Source organism: Salvelinus namaycush, chromosome 38, assembly GCF_016432855.1.
Source record: "Salvelinus namaycush isolate Seneca chromosome 38, SaNama_1.0, whole genome shotgun sequence".
NCBI lineage: Eukaryota > Metazoa > Chordata > Actinopteri > Salmoniformes > Salmonidae > Salvelinus > Salvelinus namaycush.
The window spans coordinates 14744883-14770854 of NC_052344.1; the positions used below are offsets into that span (position 1 = coordinate 14744883).

The following is a 25972-nucleotide window of genomic DNA, read 5'->3' on the forward strand; positions in this document are numbered from 1 at the left end:
ACCTGGACAAAAGGAACACCTGTGAGAGTGCTATTCATTGACTACGGCTAAGCTTTCAACACCATAGTGCCCTCAAAGCTCATCACTAAGCTAAGGACCCTGGGACTAAACACCTCCCTCTGCAACTGGATCCTGAACTTCCTGACGGGCAGCCCCCAGGTGGTAAGGGTAGGTAACAACACATTTGCCACGCTGATCCTCAACACAGGGGCCCCTCAGGGATGCGTGCTAAGTCCCCTCCTGTACTCCCTGTTCACCCATGACTGCATGGCCAAGCATGACTCCAACACCATAAATTAAAATTGCCGATGACACAACAGTGGCAGGCCTGATCACCGACAACGACGAGACAGCCTATAGGGAGGAGGTCAAAGACCTGGCCATGTGGTGCCAGGACAACAACCTCTCCCTCAATGTGATCAAGACAAAGGAGAGTGTTGTGGACTACAGGAAAAAGAGGACCGAGCACGCCCCCATTCTCATCGATGGGGCTGCAGTGGAGCAGGTTGAGAGCTTCAAGTTCCTTGGTGTCCACATCACCAATAAACTAACATGGTCCAAGCACACCAAAACAGTCGTGAAGAGGGCATGACAAAACCTATTCCCCTTCAGGAGACTGAAAAGATTTGGCATGGGTCCTCAGATCCTCAAAAGGTTCTACAGCTGCACCATCGAGCATCCTGACTGGTTGCGTCACTGCCTGGTATGGCAACTGCTCGGCCTCTGACCACAAGGCACTACAGAAGGTAATGTGTATGGCCCAGTACATCACTGGAGCCAAGCTTCCTGCCATCCAGGACCTCTATACCAGGCGGTGTCAGAGGAAGGCCCTAAAAATTGTCAAAGACTCCAGCCACCCTAGTCATAGACTGTTCTCTCTGCTACCGCACGTGGTACCGGAGTGCCAAGTCTAGGTCCAAGAGGCTTCTAAACAGCTTCTACCCCCAAGCCATAAGACTCCTGAATATCTAGTCAAATGGCTACCCAGACTATTTGCAATGCCCTCCCCCCTCTCACCCTCTTTACACCACTGCTGGTCTCTGTTGTCATCTATGCATAGTCAATTTAATAACTCTACCTACATCTACATACTACCTCAACTAACTGGTGCCCGCACATTGACTCTGTATCGGTACCCCCCTGTATATAGTCTCGCTACTGTTATTTTACTCCTACTCTTTAATTACTTGTTGCTTTTATTTCTTATTCTTATCCGTATTTTTTTTAAACTGCATTGTTGGTTAGGGGCTCGTACTTAAGCATTTCTCTGTAGGTCTACATCTGTTGTATTTGGCGCATGTGACTAACATTTGATTTGATTTGCTGGTTGAAGATGTGGTTTCAAGTGAGAACATAAATAACTAAGCAATGACATGTAGGTCTGATAGTTTTCAAAGAAACTGTGAATCAGGCTTTATTAATATATGTCTATACCATTCAACAACATTTAAGACAAATGTCTAATTATTAAAAGAGACAAAAATATTTGTTCCAAAGGGAAATCTTTATTTTCATCTATTGATCAAAGCATCAAAGCAAACATTCCTACAGTATCTAATAGTAATAAAACAGAACACATCACATCTAATCACATCTAACACTGATACAACCTCAATCTACAGAGAGGATTGACACATGAACTCAAGCAAAGCCCTCTGTTAGTCTACATGTCAGTGATCAATAAGACAGACAACATCTGATCTCAGAACAGAGTCAAAGCAGAGGAACCAGCAGCCTCTCTCCACAGGGGTGTGTGACTGAGGGGTCCTACCCAGAACAGTCAGCCTTCCTCAGGGTCTTGGTGACTGGAGTCTGGGATTTCTGCTGGGCTTCACAGGTCACCTCTCCTGCCTTGGTCCACTCCTGGCCAGTGAGAGTCAGGGTGCTGCTCCAGCTGTACAGGCCGTCCTTCTCCAGGACCCTAGAACTGGCCTCCTGCGTCTTGCTGGTCCCGTCCACTTTCCAGTTCATGGTCCAGTCTGAGGGGAAGCCCTTGTTGGCCAGACACGTCAGTGTGGCTGTTGTTGTACTGGACAGCTCCTCACTAGAGGGGGGCAGGACGGTGAGGGTGGGGGCACTGTTACCTGGAACAAACAGAACATATCAACTAAGTAACTACATCAAGTACAGCTACAGTAAGAGATTATCTTCAGCAAAGGACACAACAAAATATAGTGAATTGGAAATGCCCTCTAAATATGAATGTTAAAGTTAGATAGTTTAAAAGATGTGGAGAAAACACTAAAGTAATATGATACAGAGCAGATTTATGAACCAAACAGGTATAAAGTGTTTAAATAACTAGAGTTACTAGTCATATGGTGTCAGTTATACATGTCATTCAGATATTGTTTAGTATTGGATCTGATCAGAATAGCCTACTCATATTCATAGTATTTTCATCACATATCATCCATGTTAGATTATGAAGTCAGTTACAACCATAACTGAGACCCTTTGTCTTCACACTAACAGTGAAGTCTACCATGAACACAATGCAGCAATGATGAATACTATATACAATACTATTAGTTATTATACCAGAGTTAGGAGTGATATTCTGCAATTATACAAATCAGACATACAAATAAACCTACAATTTATCATTTTGATTCAATAAATATTTATTTGAAAGAAGGCTCAGTCAAAAGCCACATTTAACCAAAATATTTGAGTTAAAGATAATAAAAATATATATTTTAAACTCTCACACAAACAGTAATACACAATGCAACAACTATATTCCATATTATTAAATAGTTATCATACTAGAACTATCCTCTGCAGTCCATCAAACCACACATTTAAATAAACACCTTCATTTGAACATATTGGTTAAATAACATTTAATTTGAAAGAAGGCTTAGTCAAAAGTAATAGAAAAAAAAAATATGTAAAATATGTAAAAAAGCAATATTTTCATAGAGACAGAATTTCACAACGTAAAATACCCCCAAAAATAATCTGAAAGAAATATCAAAGAGCGTGTTACTTACTTCCAACCTCAAGTCTGGTGCCGCTACCAAAAGTGTGCCACAGGGATACAATCCCTATTACTGCTCGTACAAAAACATCCTGCACATTTGGCAAGCTTAATTTCTTTAGACTGTGGTTCAAATAATTAACTCTGATATAGTATGAATACTTTTCAGAAATGATTTAATCTACTCAATTAGAAATAAAGTGTTTTTCATTTTGATTTCCTTAACATTGACCAAACCTGACTTTTTCTAGTACATTTCCTACTACTGTAGGTGCAGTATATTTTTTCATAACACTAATCTAAAATGTAGGCTAATCACTTTTATAGTTTAAAGGCAGGTCAAATTTGATTAGACGTAATAACATTCATATTGGCCATAGTATGTGTAGGACTTGTGTATTTTGTTTAAATCATCTAAAAAAGTTCATTTGAAAAATCCTCAGAGTCAAGGCAAAATGTATAGAGAAATTGAAACATGACATCAAAAGGTGAATAAAACTGTTAATTTTGTGTTTACTTACTTCCAACATCAAGTCTGGTGCCGCTACCAAAAGTCCACCACAGTGATACAATCCCTATTACTGCTGGTACAAAAACCTCTCTGTGTTGTGTTGCTGCAGCTGTTACAGTGAAGATCACTCATACAGAATCAGAATCAACACAGATACACTTTAACATCTTCCAGGTAGAACAAACACTTCATATTAGCTGTTTCTAGATCATACAAATATGAATTGTCTCTTAAATCCAGATTAGTATTTTGTCCTCTGTGTATCAGGTGTTCTCCTAGTCTGTAGGTACAGTCGAGCATTAGATCAGTGTTGCTAGTATTCCTCTATATTGTCCATATGAAAGACAACAGCAGCAGCAGTATTGATAGTGATCCATGTTGTATATTCCTTTATTAAACATGTTGATCTCAGATTTAACAGTGGTGGTATAGTCACAGAGGACAGACAACACTACCAGAGGAATCCTACCAGCTTTAGTTTAGAGAAGTGTTCACTAACTGATTAGAGGAACTTACATGAGAGACCAAGCATGAGTGAACAGACAGTTCATCATATCTGATCATCATCAGAATAAAAATATAATAGTGGTGTGACATAAAAGTTGCCATACATTAGTGATCTGAGTAAACAGTTGCTGTTTGATGTTATTAAAGGGGCGGCATGTAGCTAGCGGTTAGAGTGTTGGGCCAGTAAACAAAAGGTTGCTAGTTCAAATCCCCAGGCCGACACGGTGAAACACCTGTCGATGTTTCCTTTAGCAAGGCACTTAACGCTAATTGCTCCAGGGTCACAGTTGATAATGGCAGATCCTGGCCGTGACCCCCCTCTCCGAAGCTGTCTCGGGGGGAGTTGGGATATTTAAAAAATAAACATTATTAATTCACACATGCGTGAAATAGGACAAATATAAGCACCACCTAGTTATTATAAAAGAAAGCTCATGCAGGACAAAATATATTCTAATGGGAGCCTACTTGGAAACTAAAATAGATTTGAAACATTCATTTGCATAATGCATCTGTCCTTCTGCTCTTAGAGCATTTATATCCCTGTGAGTTTACCACTTCATGACTGAGAGCTGTTCTTCATGACAACAGAACCCACAACAACCATGACTTTTATCACCATCTTCATCTGGACACTTGCTTTCTACATCGAAGGTACAAAACAATAAGAGTTGTGTTTGTACAATGAAAAGTAAACAATTTGAGTGAACTGAAAGACTGAGATTGTGTCTTTAATTCCAGGAAATGTACAATTACTTGTTTTCTCTGTTTCAGAATCCAGAGGACAGGTCACTGTGACCCAGACTCCTGCAGTGAAAACTGTTCTCCAAGGACAGACAGTCTCTCTGAACTGTAAAGCCAGCAGTAATGTGTATAGTAATTGTTACAATGGTCAGTCATGGAACCAAGAGTGTCTATCCTGGTACCAACAGAAACCAGGAGAAAAACCCAAACTAATGATGCTCCCAGGGAACACACTCCATTCTGGGACTCCATCTAGATTCAGTGGCGGTGGATCTGGGAGTGACTTCACTCTGACCATCAGTGGAGTCCAGGCTGAAGATGCAGGAGATTACTACTGTCAGAGTTTACACAGTGGTCCAGTGTTCACACAGTGATACAGAGCCATACAAAAACCTCCCTCAGTCAGACTGCACAGTGACTGTACTGCTACAGCTGGGACCTACTACAGGTGCTGAAGGGGAAGAGACAGTGACATGGAACACTGGTCAGTAGAGGAGGTCAACTTTGAATATGTTTAGAAAGCATCATTCAGATCCCATGTTCCCCATCATCATCGTTATCAAGGTTGTGACTAGTTATGTTTGTCATGACCTGAAAGTTCACTTATAAAAGTTAGATGTTTTGAAACCCATGTTTTATTTAATTTTACCTCAGGTTAGTCTCTGAGATTAAACATATATTTTACGAGAGACCTGGTCAAAATAGCAGCACACAAAGTTTACACACAATTACAACATAAAACACAAAGCACTACAGATTAAAAACATCAATTTACAAATTGAGAAGAAAATAATTATTTGGGGAGATGTGGTGCATTTAGGGGTTAAAACATTGACAACCCCCCACTTCATTGTCCACCATAGTTTTTACCATAGCTACAGTAGTCAGTCAAAGAGACGAGCTCCTGCAATCTCATGTCCCTTTTTAGCTCCTTCCAAGTGAAAGAGCCAGAGAACTGGAACACTTTTTGTCCCCAGCTCTGTACGGGCCTTAGGTACAGTCAACAAGATACAGTCATGTGTAGACGATTGTGGAAGGACCACCAGAGGGCAGGCTGGGCTCACGGATGGTAGCCCAACAAGGCATGGGAGACAAGGTAACCAGAGGCAATTAAGCACAGCTGACACTACTAATGAGATATTCTCCTTCCCCTATAAGAGAGAGTATGGAACCAGCAGAAAGGGAAACTATCTCTGGAAGATGGCCACCGAGACAGAGGAGCTATCTATGAAGAACCATTAAGACGGTGACAATGCCGTGACTTTTTGTTGTAGTTTAAAGACAATCATATTGTGTTCCTGTTTTGATCTGGAGAAGAAGATATGTTTTCTTTTTCCCTTGGGAGATTTTTGTTGATTACGTTGGAGTGTTTGTTGACCAAATGCCCTCAATATAGAACTATGTTCAATCAAGAAAACCTACTCCTGACTCGTTTGTTCAACCTTCCTGCTTTTGAGTGACGCCCAATTACTTGGTCCGCTCACACGATAGTTGTCATTTGTCTGCTGGACAATGTAGGTACACAGGTCAAATGTGAGCCATTACCAGTCCACATGAGAAGCCAAACCAAAGGTGTTTTGACCTCTTCATTAATTCAAAGTTATAACCACTTCAGCCCCCCAGAACAAGTTCCCATATCAAATGTCTGATGTAAATGGAAGTATTAATCCACAGCAAAGTGTAAACTTTTTGTCCTGAATAGGTTACTGACTGCTAGACCTGTGATTGACACCTGATGCTGGACTGAACCATGACACACATATACACTACACTATCTACATAAAGTATAATACTCATTTTATCTGTCATTAATTACATTATGGCATATATGTTATGTTTCACTTCCTGCATCCACCATAGAGGTTATGAAAACCAGCCAATCCCTCAAATCTGGCCCAGTCCAGGGTATTTCAGTCAGTGAAACTGTTCAACTGCTAGTGTGGTAGCTGTGGAAGTGAAACTGAGATTTACATAGACAGGGCTGGGTGGTTCTGCTTGTCCCAGAATAGAGCAACACTGTCACCAGATGTTCACCCTGTCCCCAGAGTGTTGGAGGTAGAGAAGACCAGGGGAAATATAATGAAGTGTAGAATACACATTGTTGAAAACCATTGCTAAAACATCTAATTTAATAAACATTGTAAATATACATATGTTATGAAAATAACTATTTAGCAGTGTGAATTCTGAGAGCAGATCTTAGAGGTTTATTATCAAATATCACTAATCATTATCACTGCTATTGATGCTACAGTTTAACAGGATCATTCAGTTGTAGAAATTAATGCAGAGTATTTGTTGGATCAGATGCCCTTTTAATTATGTTTGAAAACATGAGAGTAGCTATATGCTACAATGGTAAATTATGAAGCTGATTGATATAAATTAGTATGAAATGTGCTGCCTATTCATGAGATAGAGATCATTGGAATCATGATTAAATGAACTCTTGCGGTTATTTCTGAATCAAAACAAGCTTTATTTGAACTCAGAGGCAAGACGACATGTACAACTAAATCTCAAAATAGTTTATCACACAGCACTACTGATATTATTCACTATTATACTGTAACCTTCAGCTCTAAAACACTCATGTTTCCTTCACTTGCACCATGTGGGGACTCTCTACCCCCCTACAATGGCTTCTAGACACTACAGTGACTTTTCCGGAAGGCGGCCGAGTCACTGGTGTCGTCGTGGGCGACCCTGCAGGTGTAGACCTCTCCCTCTTCCCAGCGTGCCTTGCTCAGGGTCAGGGTGCTGCTGCGACTGTAGCGGCCACCCTTCTCTTCTTCTGTGGTGGTCAGGACCTCCTCCTTCACATCCGCCCCGTCTACCTCCCAGCTCACCATCGCCCCCTGGGGGGAGTAGTCACTCAGCAGGCAGGCCAGTGTGGCCGAGCCCCCGGAGAGCTGCTCAGAGGACGGGGGGAGCAGAGACACTGTGGGCCTGACAGAGGGACCAGCTGGAAAAGAGGAGAGAGGAGAGGGTGAGCTACCACTACTACTCTATAACATTAGGAGAGGGTCAGTTGCTACTACTACTACTCTATAACATTAGGAGAGGAGAGGGTCAGTTACTACTACTACTACTCTATAACATTAGGAGAGGGTCAGTAACTACTACTACTACTCTATAACATTAGGAGAGGGTCAGTTACTACTACTATAACATTAGGAGAGGAGAGGGTCAGTTACTACTACTCTATAACATTATCAGAGGAGAAACTGTTATCAGTTTACAAAACCATTTCAGAGCAACAATACACACAGGATGAACAACTAGCTACAGTACAGAGAACAACCGACAACACTGAAACACTGAATCTATGAAGATAATGGCAAAAGAACTCTGGATGGATTTTTAGATTAACAATCCATCAGATAAATTCTCTACAGTTTAGCACACCAAGAGCAATAAAACACTAGGGGGGGGGGGGGGGGGGGGGGGGGGGGGGGGTTCCTGGAAACAGATGAAGCCTAGTCCTAGACTAAAAATCACTTTCATATAGTCTGGGTACAGTATCATTTAATATTCACAATTTTAAATAAGACATGAACTATCAATATATGTCAAATCTACTGAGATACAAGCCCCAAATTACCTCAAAATACTATTCAAAACTATAGAGGTGGTTCCCCTTGAAACCATGTCAGTGTTAACATCTACTATGAATACAATACAGTGTTCCTTATATTATATAAATAGTAGTTGCTACATCTTGAACGAACAATGAGCTGACATGCACTACTGTATATCAAAATGTGCCCTTTTTACGTTAGAATACTTACGGTTTTATTACCAAATAATAATTCTCACTTCGTTGACTCTGCCCTCTAAAAATCATCCAATCTGTCCACAGAAATCTCTAAAAAGATATAGCCTAGAAGTCTTTCCTCTGGAGAAGATGATAACATCTCATAACGTTGTTCAATAGCATGATTACATTTTGTTTAATGAGAGAAAGACAAAAATGTACTTACTTTTCAGCAACAGTTTTGTGCCGCTTCCAAAAGTGTACCACAGTGATTCATTCTGGTGAAGTCTCTGTACAAAAACCTCCTTCACACAAGAGTGAGCACCTTCACACACAGTGCACTCTCAGTACCACCCTGACAGTACTGAAGTGCAAGTATAATACAATAGGGACTGATAGTCCTGAAGTACTTGTATAATACAGTTGTGGCCAAAAGTTGAGAATGACACAAATATACATTTTCACAAAGTCTGCTGCCTCAGTTTGTATGATGGCAATTCGCATATACTGTAACGTTCGTCTAGTGGTGCATGAACGGACCAAGGCGCAGCGGGTGATGAATACATAACGATTTATTTAAATGACAGACGAAACACGAAAACACTAGAACAAACTACAAAACAATAAACGAAGGCAACAGACCTGAAACAAACGAACTTACATATAGACGAAGAACGCACGAACAGGAACAGACTACCTAAAACGAACGAACAAACGAAACAGTCCCATGTGGTATACACTGACACAGGAACAATCACCCACAAACAAACAGTGAGAACCTCCTGCCTTAATATGGTTCTCAATCAGAGGAAACGTCGAACACCTGCCTCTAATTGAGAACCATACCAGGCCACACATTAACCCAACATAGAAAACACATAACATAGACTACCCACCCCAACTCACGCCCTGACCAACTAAACACATACAAAACAACAGAAAACAGGTCAGGAACGTGACAGAACCCCCCCCCCCCCTCAAGGTGCGAACTCCGGGCGCACCCCTAAAACTCAAGGGGAGGGTCTGGGTGGGCATCTGTCCGCGGTGGCGGCTCCGGCGGTGGACGAGGACACCACTCCACCACTGTCTTTGTCCCCCTCCTTAGCGTCCCTTGAGTGGCGACCCTCGCCCCCGACCATGGTCCAGGAACCTTCACCAACGCCCCTCTAAAATAGAGGAGACAACTCAGGACAGAGAGGTAGCTCAGGACAAAGAGGTAGCGCAGGACAAAGAGGTAGCTCAGGACAGAAGGACAACTCTGGACTAGTGGCAGCTCCGGACTGAGTGGCAGCTCCGGACTGAGTAGCAGCTCCGGACTGAATGGCAGCTCCGGACTGAGTGGCAGCTCCTGACTGGCTGGCGGCTCTGGCAGCTCCTGACTGGCTGGCGGCTCTGGCAGCTCCTGACTGGCTGGCGGCTCTGGCAGCTCCTGACTGACGGACGGCTCTAGCGGCTCCTGACTGACGGACGGCTCTAATGGCTTGGGACAGACGGGCGGCTCTAATGGCTCGTGGCAGACGGATGGCTCAGAAGGCGCTGGGCAGACGGATGGCTCAGACGGCGCTGGACAGACGGATGGCTCAGACGGCGCTGGACAGACGGATGGCTCAGACGGCGCTGGACAGACGGATGGCTCAGACGGCGCTGGACAGACGGATGGCTCAGACGGCTCTGGGCAGACAGATGGCTCAGACGATGCTGGGCAGACGAGCAGTGCAGGCGGCGTTGGGCAGACGGCCGACTCTGACCTGCTGAGGCGCACAGTAGGCCTGGTGCGTGGTGCCGGAACAGGTGGTACCGGACTGGAGACACGCACCTCAAGGCTAGTGCGGGGAGCAGGAACAGGGCACACTGGACTCTCGATGCGCACTATAGGCCTGGTGCGTGGTACCGGCACTGGAGGTACCGGGCTGAGGGCACGCACCTCAGGGCGAGTGCGGGGAGAAGGAACAGTGCGTACAGGGCTCTGGAGACGCACAGGAGGCTTGGTGCGTGATGCCGGAACTGGAGGTACTGGGCTGGAGACACGCACCACAGGGAGAGTACGTGGAGGAGGAACAGGGCTCTGGAGACGCACTGGAAGCCTGGTGCGTAGTGTAGGCACTGGTGCTACTGAGCTGGGGCGGGAAGGTGGCGCCGGATATACCGGACCGTGCAGGCGTACTGGCTCCCTTGAGCACTGAGCCTGCCCAACCTTACCTGGTTGCATGCTCCCCGTAGCCCGTCCAGTGCGGGGAGGTGGAATAACCCGCACTGGGCTGTGTTGGCGAACCGGGGACACCATGCGTAAGGCTGGTGCCATGTACACCGGCCCGAGGAGACGTACTGGAGGCCAGATATGTTGAGCCGGCTTCATGGCACTTGGCTCAATGCTCACTCTAGCCCGGCTAGTGCGGGGAGGTGGAATAACCCGCACCGGGCTATGAACACGTACAGGAGACACCATGCGCTCTACCGCGTAACACGGTGTCTGCCCGTACTCTCGCTCTCCACGGTAAGCCCGGGAAGTTGGCGCAGGTCTCCTACCTGACTTCGCCACACTACCCTTTAGCCCCTCCCAATAAATTTTTGGGTGAGCCTCTCGGGCTTCCAGCCGCTCTGCCTTGCTAGCGCCTCATAATGCCGCCTCTCCGCTTTAGATGCCTCCAGCTCCGCTTTGGGGCGGCGACACTCCTCTGGCTCTGCCCAGGGTCCTTCTCCGTCCAGAATCTCCTCCCATGTCCATTCCTCCTTGAACCACTGCTGCTGTCGCTGTTGCCCGTTAACCCGCTGCTTGATCCGGGTTTGGTGGGTGATTCTGTAACGTTCGTCTAGTGGTGCATGAACGGACCAAGGCGCAGCGGGTGATGAATACATAACGATTTATTTAAATGACAGACGAAACACGAAAACACTAGAACAAACTACAAAACAATAAACGAAGGCAACAGACCTGAAACAAACGAACTTACATATAGACGAAGAACGCACGAACAGGAACAGACTACCTAAAACGAACGAACAAACGAAACAGTCCCATGTGGTATACACTGACACAGGAACAATCACCCACAAACAAACAGTGAGAACCTCCTACCTTAATATGGTTCTCAATCAGAGGAAACGTCGAACACCTGCCTCTAATTGAGAACCATACCAGGCCACACATTAACCCAACATAGAAAACACATAACATAGACTACCCACCCCAACTCACGCCCTGACCAACTAAACACATACAAAACAACAGAAAACAGGTCAGGAACGTGACATATACTCCAGAATGTTATGAAGAGTGATTAGATGAATTGCAATTAATTGCAAAGTCCCTCTTTGCCATGCAAATTAACTGAATCCCCAAAAGACATTTCCACTGCATTTCAGCCCTGCCACAAAAGGACCAGCTGTCATCATGTCAGTGATTCTCTCGTTAACACAGGTGTGAGTGTTGACGAGGACAAGGCTGGAGATCACTCGGTCATGCTGATTGAGTTCGAATAACAGACTGGAAGCTTCAAAAGGAGGGTGGTGCTTGGAATCATTGTTCTTCCTCTCAACAATGGTTACCTGCAAGGAAACACGTGCCGTCATCATTGCTTTGCACAAAAAGGGCTTCACAGGCAAGGATATTGCTGACAGTAAGATTGCACCTAAATCAACCATTTATCGGATCATCAAGAACTTCAAGGAGAGCGGTTCAATTGTTGTGACGAAGGCTTCAGGGCGCCTAAGAAAGTCCAGCAAGCGCCAGGACCGTCTCCTAAAGTTGATTCAGCTGCAGGATCGGGGCACCACCCGTACAGAGCTTCCTCAGGAATGGCATCAGGCAGGTGTGAGTGCATCTGCACAAACAGTGAGGCAAAGACTTTGAGGATGGCCTGGTGTCAAGAAGGGCAGCAAAGAAGCCACTTCTCTCCAGGAAAAACATCAGGGACAGACTGATATTCTGCAAACGGTACAGGGATTGGACTGCTGAGGACTGGGGTAAAGTCATTTTCTCTGATGAATCCCCTTTCCGATTGTTTGGGGCATCCGGAAAAAAGCTTGTCCGGAGAAGACAAGGTGAGCGCTACCATCAGTCCTGTGTCATGCCAACAGTAAAGCATCCTAAGACCATTCATGTGTGGGGTTGCTTCTCAGCCAAGGGAGGGGGCTCACTCACAAATTTGCCTAAGAACACAGCCATGTATAAAGAATGGTACCAACACATCCTCCGAGCGCAACTTCTCCCAACCATCCAGGAACAGTTTGGTGATGAACAATGCCTTTTCCAGCATGATGGAGCACCTTGCCATAAGGCAAAGGTGATAACTAAGTGGCTCTGGGAACAAAACATCAATATTTTGGGTCCATGGCCAGGAAACTCCCCAGACCTTAATCCCATTGAGAACTTGTGGTCAATCCTCAAGAGGTGGACAAACAAAAACCCACACATTCTGACAAACTCCAAGCATTGATTATGCAAGAATGGGCTGCCATCAGTCAGGATGTGGCCCGGAAGTTAATTGACAGCATGCCAGGGCGGATTGCAGAGGTCTTGAAAAAGAAGGGTCAACACTGCAAAAATTGACTCTTTGCATCAACTTCATGTAATTGTCAATAAAAGCCTTTGACACTTATGAAATGCTTGTAAATATACTTCAGTATTGCATAGTAACATCTGACAAAAATATCTAAAGACACTGAGGCAGCAGCCTTTGTGAAAATTTATATTTCTGTCATTCTCTATACTTTTGGCCACGACTGTACATTATGTACTGATAGTACTGAAGTAACTAGTATAATAGATTATGTACTGGTAGTACTGAAGTAACTAGTATAATACAATAGGGACTGATAGTCCTGGGTTATGAGTAAATACATTGAAGAACGCAGATTATATATTTACGTTATTAGGTATCGCAAATATGATAACATAATCTGTATAATTAGTATCATCCTTACCAGGAAGACTATTTACATTGAACACTTTGCATTGGCAGCACACGCTTCAGTGCTCTGGGAGTGTTTATAGCCCTGTGAGTTAACACTTCAAGACAGAGAGCTGTCCTTCATGACAACGGAACTTCAACAATGACTTTGATCATGAGCTTCTTGTGGATTTTGATGTTCTTAATTCAGGGTAAAACTATTGACTATCATGATCTTCAAAAAATATATATATATAAATATAACATCTAAATTGCCTCTGCCTCAACAGACAGATTCATGAAAATGTAGACAAAACAGACACAGCTCAATAACAATGTATTTAAATGTCTGTTTCAGAATCCAGAGGACAGATCACTGTGACTCAGACTCCTACAATGAAAACTGTTCTCCCAGAACTGCCAGCTGTTATAAACTGTAAAACCAGTGCAGATGTAGCAGATGGTTGTCCTGGGGATTACACCTGTATGGCCTGGTACCAACAGAAACCTGGAGGAGCTCCTAAACTCCTTATTTACTATGCTTCAACACTTCAGTCTGGGACTCCATCTAGATTCAGTGGCAGTGGATCTCATACGGACTTCACTCTGACCATCAGTGGAGTCCAGGCTGAAGATGCAGGAGATTACTACTGTCAGAGTTACCACAGTGGTGATGTGTTCACACAGTGATACAGAGTCGTACAAAAACCTTCCTCAGTCAGACTGTACAGTGACTGTACTGCTACAGCTGGGACCTACTGCAGGTACAGAGGGGGAAGAGACAGTGACATGGAACAATGGTCACTAGATGAAGTAAACTGTGCCATGTGACAATATAGTTAGGACGCAATCATTCAGATCATATAACATTCATCATCATCATGGTTGTGATCATAGAATGACGTATTATAACTATTTAATATAATAGGAATTTAGTAGGATCTGTGGTTGTGACTGGTTATATTTGTTATGACCTGGAAGTTCATTAAAAAAAATCAAGATTTAAAAACAATACCAGTCATAACTCCACAATTACAGTCCATAAGAAGTACAAAAAGGGGGATATTAAATAAACATTTCTTAATTTTAGCCCTGTATAACAAGTTCCCATATGCACCTCACAACCAAATATTGATGTGACCTTCTAACTTTATATACACTATTTTTAATGAGCAGGTTAGTGACTGTTAGATCTGTGAATGAGACCTGATGCAGGATGTTCAGCATTGAGACTGTTTCTGTACTTGCTTTTTAAGTATGCCAGAGTTGAGAACCCTGACTCGCATAGGTATGTGGTGCCATAATGGATCAGAACATCTACTGCTTTCTCAGCCAGGCAGGAGACCCCTTCTTGCTGTAGATGAACAACCCAGAACTGTGTGAGTGTGTTTGCCTCAAAAAGCATCTTGCTGCCATTGCGTGCTTGTAGTGTCACTAAGGCCTCCATCTCTGGCAGACTTAGTCCTAGGTCTGATGAGGACACTGCTTGAAAGGGATACCTCACCCATTGAAGTTTGAGATCTGTGGGTTAGGAAAGTACCGGTCAAAGTTCTGCTGCAGGCTGGCTATGTGCTCAGCCATGTCCATCTTCACATAGGGGGGAATCTATCACCTGTATGTGAGCTGACAGAACAGGGAACATGCCATATGCGCCAGCCTTCAGCTGTGACTGCCACAATCCCAGGCATGCAGTGAATCCTCTGATGCCATCTTCAATCTCCAAAATGGTTGATTCCTTGCCCTGGAGGCTTGTGTTTAGCTCATTGAACCAGTCATGCATCTTGCACCATCAGTCCAAATCCCAACACAATTTGCCCAGTCAATTTGTAAGTCTTTCAAATGAGTGTATACCACCCTAAAAATGTAATCTTCCCTTGTTTATAGATGGTCACAGAAAATAAATTCCACCTGGATATCATCAAATACGCATCCTGCATATATCATCAACTGCGGAATTTCAGCCACATCTACTGACTCTTCTAATTGAAGAGACAATTTCTTGTGCCGTTTCCTCTTTTCTATCACAGATGCTTGTATGTCAACTGACATCTTACTCTTTCGCCCACTGTGTCATTGGAAAGTGGGACTGAGTCCACTTTTTTTGCTGCCTCCTCACTCAGATACACAGACATCCCTCAGGCAGGGTTTGATGAGCTCCTCTGCTATACTATGGGGCTTCTTTGCCGTGGCTATATTTAGGTTCACCTGGTATGAAGCTTTGAGGATAGCTCTGCTCCCTTTGAATGCCTGTTAGAGGGGCAGAGAAAGACTCTTGTCAAAAACCACCAACAAACTATCGTTTACATTTTTTTTAATGTAAATATGAACTACTCTTGATTTATCTTATCAGCTGTGTGTGTGTTATGGTCTACATCTGTGTGATGTGTGTAACGGATTTCTTCCTGGGGTGAAAGAGAGGACCAAAATGCAGCGTAGCCAGTGCTCAACATGTTTAATAAAATAACAAGTGAACACTACAAACAACAAACAAAATAACAAACCGTGAAAACCGAGACAGACCTATCTGGTGCAGAACACAAACACAGAGACAGGTAACAATCACCCACAAAATCCCAACACAAAACAAGCCTCCTAATATATGAGTCTCAATCAGAGACAACGACTACCATCTGCCTCTGATTGAGAACCCACACTAGGCTGACATAGAAACAGACAAACTAGACACACAACATAGAATTCCCACCCAGCTCACGTCCTGACCAACTAAACACATACAAAACAACAGAAAACAGGTCAGGAACGTGACAGAACCCCCCCCCTCAAGGTGCGAACTCCGGGCGCACCCCTAAAACTCAAGGGGAGGGTCTGGGTGGGCATCTGTCCGCGGTGGCGGCTCCGGCGGTGGACGAGGGCACCACTCCACCATTGTCTTTGTCCACCTCCTTAGCGTCCCTTGAGTGGCGACCCTCGCCCCCGACCATGGTCCAGGAACCTTCACCAACTCCCCTCTACAATAGAGGAGACAACTCAGGACAGAGAGGTAGTTCAGGACAAAGAGGTAGCTCAGGACAGAGAGGTAGCCCAGGACAGAGAGGTAGCTCAGGACAGAGGGACAACTCCGGACTGAGTGGCAGCTCCGGACTGAGTGGCAGCTCCGGACTGAGGGGCAGCTCCGGACTGAGGGGCAGCTCCGGACTGAGGGGCAGCTCATGACTGGAGGGCAGCTCATGACTGGAGGGCAGCTCATGACTGGAGGGCAGCTCATGACTGGAGGGCAGCTCATGACTGGAGGGCAGCTCATGACTGGAGGGCAGCTCATGACTGAAGGGCAGCTCATGACTGGAGGGCAGCTCATGACTGGAGGGCAGCTCATGACTGGAGGGCAGCTCATGACTGGAGGGCAGCTCATGACTGGAGGGCAGCTCATGACTGTAGGGCAGCTCATGACTGAAGGGCAGCTCATGACTGAAGGGCAGCTCATGACTGAAGGGCAGCTCATGACTGTAGGGCAGCTCTGGCAGCTCCTGACTGGCTGGCGTCTCTGGCAGCTCCTGACTGGCTGGCGTCTCTGGCAGCTCCTGACTGGCTGGCGTCTCTGGCAGCTCCTGACTGGCTGGCGTCTCTGGCAGCTCCTGACTGGCTGGCGTCTCTGGCAGCTCCTGACTGGCTGGCGTCTCTGGCAACTCCTGACTGGCTGGCGTCTCTGGCAACTCCTGACTGGCTGGCGTCTCTGGCGGCTCCTGACTGGCTGGCGGCTCTGGCGGCTCCTGACTGGCTGGCGGCTCTGGCGGCTCCTGACTGGCTGGCGGCTCTGGCGGCTCCTGACTGACGGACGGCTCTAGCGGCTCCTGACTGACGGACGGCTCTAGCGGCTCCTGACTGACGGACGGCTCTAGCGGCTCCTGACTGACGGACGGCTCTAATGGCTCGTGGCAGACGGATGGCTCAGACGGCGCTGGGCAGACGGATGGCTCAGACGGCGCTGGGCAGACGGATGGCTCAGACGGCGCTGGGCAGACGGATGGCTCAGACGGCGCTGGGCAGACGGATGGCTCAGACGGCGCTGGGCAGACGGATGGCTCAGACGGCGCTGGGCAGACGGATGGCTCAGACGGCGCTGGGCAGACGGATGGCTCAGACGGCGCTGGGCAGACGGACGGCTCAGACGGCGCTGGGCAGACGGACGGCTCAGACGGCGCTGGGCAGACGGACGGCTCAGACGGCGCTGGGCAGACGGACGGCTCAGACGGCGCTGGGCAGACGGACGGCTCAGACGGCCTTGGGCAGACGGGCAGTTCAGGCGCCGCTGGGCAGACGGGCAGTTCAGGCGCCGCTGGGCAGACGGGCAGTTCAGGCGCCGCTGGGCAGACGGGCAGTTCAGGCGCCGCTGGGCAGACGGGCAGTTCAGGCGCCGCTGGGCAGACGGGCAGTTCAGGCGCCGCTGGGCAGACGGGCAGTTCAGGCGCCGCTGGGCAGACGGCAGACTCTGGCCGGCTGAGACGCACTATAGGCCTGATGCGTGGTGCCGGAACTGGAGGTACCGGGCTGAGGGCACGCACCTCAGGGCGAGTGCGGGGAGGAGGAACAGGGCTCTGGCGATGCACTGGAAGCCTGGTGCGTGGTGTAGGCACTGGTGGTACTGGGCTGGGGCGGGAAGGTGGCGCCGGATATACCGGACCGTGAAGGAGGACACGCGCTCTTGAGCACCAAGCCTCTCCAACCTTACCAGGTTGAATGGTTCCCGTAGCCCTGCCAGTGCGGCGAGGTGGAACAACCCGCACTGGGCTATGCAGGCGAACCGGGGACACCACCTGTAAGGCTGGTGCCATGTACGCCGGCCCGAGGAGACGTACTGGAGGCCAGATACGTTGGGCCGGCTTCATGACATCCAGCTCGATGCCCAACCTAGCCCTCCCAGTGCGGCAAGGTGGAATAGCCCGCACTGGGCTAAGCACGCGTACTGGGGACACCGTGCGCTTTACCGCATAACACGGTGTCTGACCAGTACGACGCCCTCTCACTCCACGGTAAGCCCGGGGAGTTGGCTCAGGTATCCAACCCGGCTTCGCCACACTCCCCTTTAGCCCCCCCCCCCCCCCCCCAAGAAATTTTTGGGTGAGCCTCTCGGGTTTCCAGCCACTCTGCCTTGCAAGCGCCTCATAATGCCGCCTCTCCGCTTTTGATGCCTCCAGCTCCGCTTTGGGACGGCGACACTCCTCTGGCTCTGCCCAGGGTCCCTCTCCGTCCAGAATCTCCTCCCATGTCCATTCCTCCTTGTACTGCTGCTGCTGTTGCTGCTGCCCGTTGCCACGCTGCTTGGTCCGGGTTTGGTGGGTGTTTCTGTAACGGATTTCTTCCTAGGGTGAAAGAGAGGACCAAAATGCAGCGTAGCCAGTGCTCAACATGTTTAATAAAATAACAAGTGAACACTACAAACAACAAACAAAATAACAAACCGTGAAAACCGAGACAGACCTATCTGGTGCAGAACACAAACACAGAGACAGGTAACAATCACCCACAAAATCCCAACACAAAACAAGCCTCCTAATATATGAGTCTCAATCAGAGACAACGACTACCATCTGCCTCTGATTGAGAACCCACACTAGGCTGACATAGAAACAGACAAACTAGACACACAACATAGAATTCCCACCCAGCTCACGTCCTGACCAACTAAACACATACAAAACAACAGAAAACAGGTCAGGAACGTGACAATGTGTTAAATCATTTTATTTAGAATAAAAAAGATGACTTGTATTTTAACAGCAACAGTTCCAACCTAGACTTGTTTTCAACAATAATTTCTACAGTAAGATGTACAGTAGGCCTGATCTTCATCTGTACTGTTACTTAGGGTTGCACTATCAGTATCTTGCTAGCTTGCTTTGGGTAACGTTAGCTATTAGCTGAGTACGAGGGGATCGTTTGAAAGAGAAACTCACATCTACTTCTATGAGAGATGGTGCTCCCTTATTTCTGCTTATCACCTGTTATAAAATTACAACAATGCCTTGCTAGTTGACGTACTCTTCCACTGTCGAAGCACTGTTTCCTGAAGCATTCTGCCCTGTTCTGAAAGAACTCCCTGGGTTTACCACCATGACGTGGATGTTTGGTCAAGATGTATCGTTTTGATTTGTTCATTTTGAGAGACTCATTACAAAGCAGATTTATGAACCATTTATTAACCATTTATAAAGTGTTTAAATAACTAGAGTTACTAGTCATATGGTGTCAGTTATACATGTCATTCAGATATTGTTTAGGAATGGATCTGATCAGAATAGCCTACTTGTCACGATCGTCGTAATAACCTTCAAACCAAAGTGCAGCGTGATATGGGTTCCACATGTTTATTGAATGAAACGCACAAAAACAATAAAGAACGAACGAAACTTGAAGTAAATGAAGTGCTCACAGGCAACTACACATAAACAAGATCCCACAAAACACAGTGGGGAAATTGCTGCCTAAATATGATCCCAATCAAAGACAACGAAAAACAGCTGCCTCCGATTGGGAACCATACCAGGCCAACATAGAAATAAACAACCTAGACTACCCACCCTGGTCACACCCCGACCTAACCAAAATAGAGAATAAAAAGGCTCTCTATGGTCAGGGCGTGACACTACTCATATTTATAGTATTTGCAGAGTATGAACATAAATGACTTTTAATCACGTCAACCATGTTAGATCATGAGGCTGGTTACAAACATAAATTACTTGGTACATTCAACAGCTCACTAAAAAGTTTAAACTTAAGCTGGGCTTTTTCTTAAGGAATAAGTCTTGTTTTTGATTTCAAAACTAGAAAAGACCTTGTTGCAGCCACTTTCTAGCCTTTGTTGGACTATGGTGATATTTTGGAATGTTCCAAGATCTTACCTGCACACACTAGACACTCTACAATACTGTTAGAGTAGTAACCAACACAAACCCTTGTCATGACGTTGGCCTGGGGGTAGGTTTATGACAGTCATAAATACCTCTCCCCCCCTTTTTCTTCTCTCTACCCTGTGTATATGTGTATATGTAATTCTGTGTGATTAGTCAGGTATTTAGTAAATAAATAATTTAACCCAATTTTGTATTGCTGATTCAACTTGTTAGCCAGGGTTCATGAAGATAACCAAGAATTTACAACTTTCAGATGAGACTGAAATAAGGTGATGATTAATATTGACTGCTATTGATGTAAAATATTATTAGGTCTTCAAGAGTTTATTCGGAAGATAACAGCTCTATAAATATTATTTTGTGGTGCCTCGACTTTCTAGATAATTACATTTACATGATTAGCTCAATCAGGTAATATTAATTACGGAGAAAGGATTTTATAGAATAGCATGTCATATCACTTAATCCGGCATAGCCAAAGACACGACACCCTCTAACACATCACTGTACCTTAAATCAGTTAGCAGGATGGCTATCCTATAAGGACCGACGCTGGAGATGAGAAACAGGTACGGGGAGTTGAACATTTAATGCGGAACAGACAGGTAACAAGACAGGAACAGCGTCAGCACACGGGTAACAACGACATACGAACATTAATGCAACAGCGGGAAACAGAGATGGGGAACTGACAAATATAGGGGAGGTAATAAACAGGTGATTGAGTCCAGGTGAGTCCAATAATACGCCGATGCACGTGACGGGGAAAGGCAGGTGTGCGTACTGATGGTGGCAGGAGTGCGTAATGCCGGGGAGCCTGGCGCCACAGGCGTGACACATCCTTAACTGTGAGGTCAAAGACTCACTGGTACATTTTTCTATGAGACCATATTAGGGCCACTGCCATTATATTTAAGCACTTTATTCACCCAACAGAGTCATGGACATTACTGTCTGAGATCACAGAACTGTATTTTATATAATGTTCCCAACACAAGAACTGAGTTTGGTAAGAGGGCTTTTAAATGTTCTGCCCCATCATCATTTAAAATCCTAGATTGGAGGACTGCTGATCAATGACTGCATATGTTTTTAAATCTGCTCTTTTAAACTCTCATGCATTTTGCACTGTTTTAACTTCCAGTCTTTGTTATGTTTTATGTGGTGTTGTGTCTCATGTGTATAGTGTATGCTGCTCTCTTGACCAGGGTTCACTTGAAAAATATATAAATATCAATGTGATTTCTCTGGTTAAATAAGGACAAATAAATCAAATGAAATCTTAAGATGTAGAGGAGATGCTGGGTTTCATGTACTGTAATGATGGTCTACAGAGTCCCAGTGTGTCTGATCAGAGACACAGGAGAGGAGGGAGGGACCTGAACTCAGTCAGGAACAGAGTAGCAGTCATACACAGTGGAGCCTCTCTTCTCTCAGTGGCAGTCCAATAGTCCAGTAGTACCCCCCTGCATACCAGCAGCATACCCCCCTGCATACCACTGCTAGCTTGCTTCTGAAGCTAAGCAGGGTTGGTCCTGGTCAGTCCCTGGATGGGTGACCAGATGCTGCTGTAAGTGGTGTTGGAGGGCCAGTAGGAGGCACTCTTTCCTCTGGTCTAAAAAATATCCCAATGCCCCAGGGCAGTGATTAGGGACACTGTCCTGTGTAGGGGACACTGTCCTTCTCCTCTCCCCTGTAACTATTCCCCAGGTCATTGCTGTAAATGTGAATGTGTTCTCAGTCAATTTACCTGGTAAAATAACAGATAAATAAAAAAACATTCTTCAATCCACTCAGCTCACTGCACTAACACTACTCTGCCTGCAGGGGATGACACATTACCAATAACCACTGGGAGGTGGAAAATGAATGGTATTCCTCTTTTCCATAGATATGTTACTATGCCATATGACCATGAAACGAATCAACAGACAAAGTTATATATGTTCTATGATAACATGATGTACTGTGGGAATGTATGTTTTATTCTCTCCATTATTCATTATGGGTTTGTGTTGCCAAACAGTAATAGTGATCATATGTGATAGCCCTTAAACCAATAATATCCATTCTATTCATACACTTTTATTCACTTAACTTATTAACATATTAATATGGACTTCTATGATTATTTAGTGACAATTGTTGGCGCAAGATCAGATTGTAATGGAATCTCAGTTGTAATCTGATGGATCCTTAGTGGACTAAGTTTACTGAATAATGGTGGATGGGGAGAAGACCAGAAGATTATTTGCATAGTGATAATGCTCTGCATAGACAGCACATGCTTCAGTGGTCTGGGAGTGTTTATATCCCTGTGAGTTGAACACTTCATGACTGAGAGCTGTCCTTCATGACAACAGAACTTCAACAACCATGACTTTTATCACCATCCTCATCTGGACACTTGCTTTCTGCTTCAAGGGTAAAGAAAATTAAGTTCCATGTTTGAATAATGAAAAGTCAATGAGTGAACTTAAAGGTTGTTAAGAATGTGTTATTAATACTTGGTGATATTTGTTCTCTGTTGCAGGATCTAGAGGACAGATCACTGTGACTCAGACACCTACAGTGAAAACTGTTCTCCCCGGACAGCCAGTCTCTATGAACTGTAAAGCCAGCAGTGATGTGTATCCTGACTGTAGTAGTTCAGGTAAACCATGTTTAGCCTGGTATCAACAGAAACCTGGAGAAACTCCTAAAGCATTGGTTTACTATGGAAGCACCCTCATCTCTGGGACTCCATCTAGATTCAGTGGCAGTGGATCTGGGAGTGACTTCACTCTGACCGTCAGTGGAGTCCAGGCTGAAGATGCAGGATATTACTACTGTCAGAGTGTACACACTGGTTATGTGTTCACACAGTGATATAGAGCCTTACAAAAATCTCCCCTAGTCAGACTGCACAGTGACTGTACTGCTACAGCTGGGACCTACTGCAGGTGTTGAGGGGGAAGAGACAGTGACTTGGAACACTGATCAGTAGATGAGGTCAACTGTGGCATGACAATATGGTTAGAAAGCAATCATTCTATCACGGCACAAGGCAAGACCCAGATGCAGACACAGGAGGCAGATGGTTGGAGTATTACAATGTTTATTAATCCAAAAAGGGGTAAGCAAGCGAATGGTCGTGTACAGGCAAAAGGTCAAAACCAATTCAGAGTCCAATAGGTACTGAAGGGCAGACAGATTTAAGGTCAGGGAAGGCAGGATGATCAGGCAGGTGAGAAAGTAGTCCAGAGTCAGGCAGTGGTCAAAACCGGGAAGACTGGCAAAAGAGAATAGAAAATGAGTACGGGGGAAAAACACACTGGTTGACTTTACATAACATACAAGACGAACTGGCACAGAGAGACAGGAAACACAGGGATAAATACACTGGGGAAAATAAGCAACACCTGGAGGGGGTAGAGACAATCACAGGGACAGGTGAAACAGATCAGGGCGTGACACATTCAGATCACATGACCCTCATTATCATCATCATGGTTATGACTTATAGTATTTGTCATCATGACCTATAAAAGTGATTTGATGTTTTGAAACACAATACCTGTCTATTTGCAAAGCAAGATCTCCAGAAGTAAAACTTGTTGTTTAAAACTTGTTGTTATGGCCTCAACATTACTTCAAAGTTACATTCACTTCAGGCCCCAAAACAAGTCCTCATATGGACCTCACAACCAAATGTCTGATTGAAATCGATGTGATCTTCTAGCATTATATTAACTATTTTAATGAGCAGGTTACTGACTGTTAGATCTGTGAATGAGACATGATGCAGGGCTCAACCATCAGACACTTGTACACTACTGGTGGGAGGAGCTATATACAGTATCTACATAAAGTATAATAACAATTTTATCTGTCATTAATTGCATGATGGCATATCTGTTATGTCTTCCTCCCTGAATCCACCATGAAGATTCAAATCAGTCCACTCACTCATCTGTCCCAGTCCAGGGTATTGGCAGTGGTCAACTGTTAGACTGGTAGCTGTGGGAGTGAAACTGAGATGTACATAGACAGGGCTGGGTGGTTCTGCTTGTCCCAGAATAGAGCAGCACTGTCACTAGATGTTCACCCTGTCCCCAGGGGGTTGGAGGTAGAGAAGACTCTATCTTGAAGATGTGATACTTGTAATATTATTTTGACAACTTTTTAGATAAATACAGGAGTGGTCACATTGGTGAGTCCAAGATATTGATCAAAAGTCTAATTTTTGAAATAGACAAGAAAAAGATTTGTTCCAAAGGGAAACCTTTATTTTCATCTATTCATCAAAGCATCAAAGCAAACATTCCTACAGTATCTAATAGTAATTAAACAGAACACATCACATCTAACACTGATACTGTCACATCCTGATCTGTTTCACCTGTCTTTGTGATTGTCTCCACCCCTTCCAGGTGTCGCCCTTCTTCCCCATTATCCCCTGTGTATTTATACCTGTGTTCTCTGTTGGTCTGTTGCCAGTTTATCTTGTTTGTTTGAGTCAAATAGCGTTTTGTGTCTCAGCTCATGCTTTTTCTAGTCTCTCTTTTCTTGCCCTCCCGGTTTTGACCCTGACTCTGAGCCCGCCTGCCTGACCACTCTAGCCTGTCTGCTGACCAGTAGCTCTGCTGGTAATCCAGACTCAGGGTCTGGGTAATCCAGACCTATGACGAAAATTACAGGCCTCTCTCATCTTTTTAAGTGGGAGAACTTGCACAATTGGTGGCTGACTAAATACTTTTTTGCCCCACTGTATACATGTTATACAGATATTGTTTAGAAATGGATCTGATCAGAATAGCCTACTCATATTCATAGTATTTGCAAAATCTGACCATAGATGAGTTTTAATCACATGTAGATCATGAAGTCTGTTACAAACATTACTGAGACCTGTCTCTGTCCAGACTTAGATCTTAACAACATTCTCCGTCAGGGGGCGCTAACGTTCCGTTTTTGTCAGAGGAGCGAACAGAAACGGAACTGAGAATTCGGCTACCTATTGACCAAAGGTTGTATCTTTAGATGAAACGACGAATTTGGTCATCTTCTCCTCCTCAAGCTTTTTTCACATTCACCTGAAACCCTTTAATTGAAGGGAAAGTGCAAGTGGCCTTGGTATTCTTGAGTAGTCATGTTTGCGATTAGAGCTCTTGGTACGATGATTACACGTTACTTCCGTCTATAGCTGTTCTTGATCTAGCCACAGATAGAACAATGAGACAGATATTTCACCAGGTGTATAAATGTGAAGCATCCGCTTGGCATTTACACTCACTACCAAATATGGTAGTTAGAAGAAGCCTAGTGACCGTCAGTGGGAGAAGATGGATTTTAGCCGAAATTCTGCACATTTTCTCATCGATAAAAACATTTGATCTCAATACAGTTTTCTGTTCCCAAAACCATAATCTGTTTCGAACAGAGTGGACTAAGGTTTGTAGACTTTACCCCATTTCTAAAACGTGCGTTGTTTAGGAGTGACAATACCGAAATGAGTTATTACACAAGCACTTCACAGAGAAGGCGTTCTCTAACGGATATATGCAAATGTTACTAGAACGCGCCAATAGGATCTTGCTAGCTCGTGATTGGCTCTGCCTCATCTCCTTGCTTGTTCTGCCCACTATGACTAATTTGTTCCCATTGGAAACGACAGGCTGTGGTCTGTCTTAGTTATTTAAAAAATCTTTGATCTTAGCTACAACACGG

The 25972-nt window shown here is 45.1% G+C and overlaps 4 gene segments (V, D, J or C); 2 read left to right on the forward strand and 2 right to left on the reverse strand.

The window, feature by feature from the left end:
• Window positions 1-1497: 1497 nt before the first annotated feature.
• LOC120031859 lies at window positions 1498-4026 on the reverse strand. The segment is given in 3 exon segments: window positions 1498-2084; window positions 3505-3621; window positions 4011-4026. Coding segments are annotated over 3 exon segments (450 nt in total).
• Window positions 4027-4582: 556 nt separating this feature from the next.
• LOC120032206 lies at window positions 4583-5119 on the forward strand. The segment is given in 2 exon segments: window positions 4583-4655; window positions 4776-5119. Coding segments are annotated over 2 exon segments (417 nt in total).
• Window positions 5120-7210: 2091 nt separating this feature from the next.
• Window positions 7211-15171, reverse strand: LOC120031860. The segment is given in 3 exon segments: window positions 7211-7710; window positions 8729-8843; window positions 15004-15171. Coding segments are annotated over 3 exon segments (603 nt in total).
• Window positions 15172-22636: 7465 nt separating this feature from the next.
• On the forward strand, window positions 22637-23131 carry LOC120032314. The segment is given in 2 exon segments: window positions 22637-22688; window positions 22797-23131. Coding segments are annotated over 2 exon segments (384 nt in total).
• The last annotated feature ends 2841 nt before the right edge of the window (window positions 23132-25972 follow it).